The following is a 405-nucleotide window of genomic DNA, read 5'->3' on the forward strand; positions in this document are numbered from 1 at the left end:
GTGGATGGGGATGGATGGACGGACATGGGGATGGGGGACAGGGAACTCACCAGAGCCGAGCTAGAGATCAGGGTGTGCTCCTCCAGCTGCAAGTACATGGCACATCAGATCCCAGCCACCCCCCTCTCCTCATCCTTGTGCAAGGGTGGGGGGGACACCCGAGTACCCCCAAAAGATGCCACTGAAACCCCAGGGTGATGTTGCCTGCAGCCCCTCAGAGCCAGGCAGTGCAACTCAAGATGGGGTGCCGCCTTCACCCCCCCACACTCACCAGCACCCGGCGGAAGCCCCCACGCAGGCGGACATAGAGTTCTTGCCGGTCGGTCAGGAAGACGAGGCCACCCTCGGGCAGCTCGTGCATGGAGCTCAGCATCGCCTGGTAGGTCGGGAGGGCGGGCGGCTGTG

At 64.2% G+C, this 405-nt stretch overlaps 1 protein-coding gene across 1 annotated transcript in view; it reads right to left on the reverse strand.

Moving 5' to 3' along the window:
• COL18A1 (collagen, type XVIII, alpha 1) overlaps window positions 1-405 on the reverse strand; it is a 79522-nt gene that overhangs the window by 2220 nt on the left and 76897 nt on the right. The window contains exon 49 of the mRNA XM_009320836.1: window positions 272-400. Coding sequence (XP_009319111.1) covers window positions 272-400 — 129 coding nt within the window. The remainder of the gene's footprint in view (window positions 1-271; window positions 401-405) is intronic.

Source organism: Pygoscelis adeliae, unplaced genomic scaffold, assembly GCF_000699105.1.
Source record: "Pygoscelis adeliae isolate BGI_AS28 unplaced genomic scaffold, ASM69910v1 Scaffold63, whole genome shotgun sequence".
Lineage (NCBI taxonomy): Eukaryota > Metazoa > Chordata > Aves > Sphenisciformes > Spheniscidae > Pygoscelis > Pygoscelis adeliae.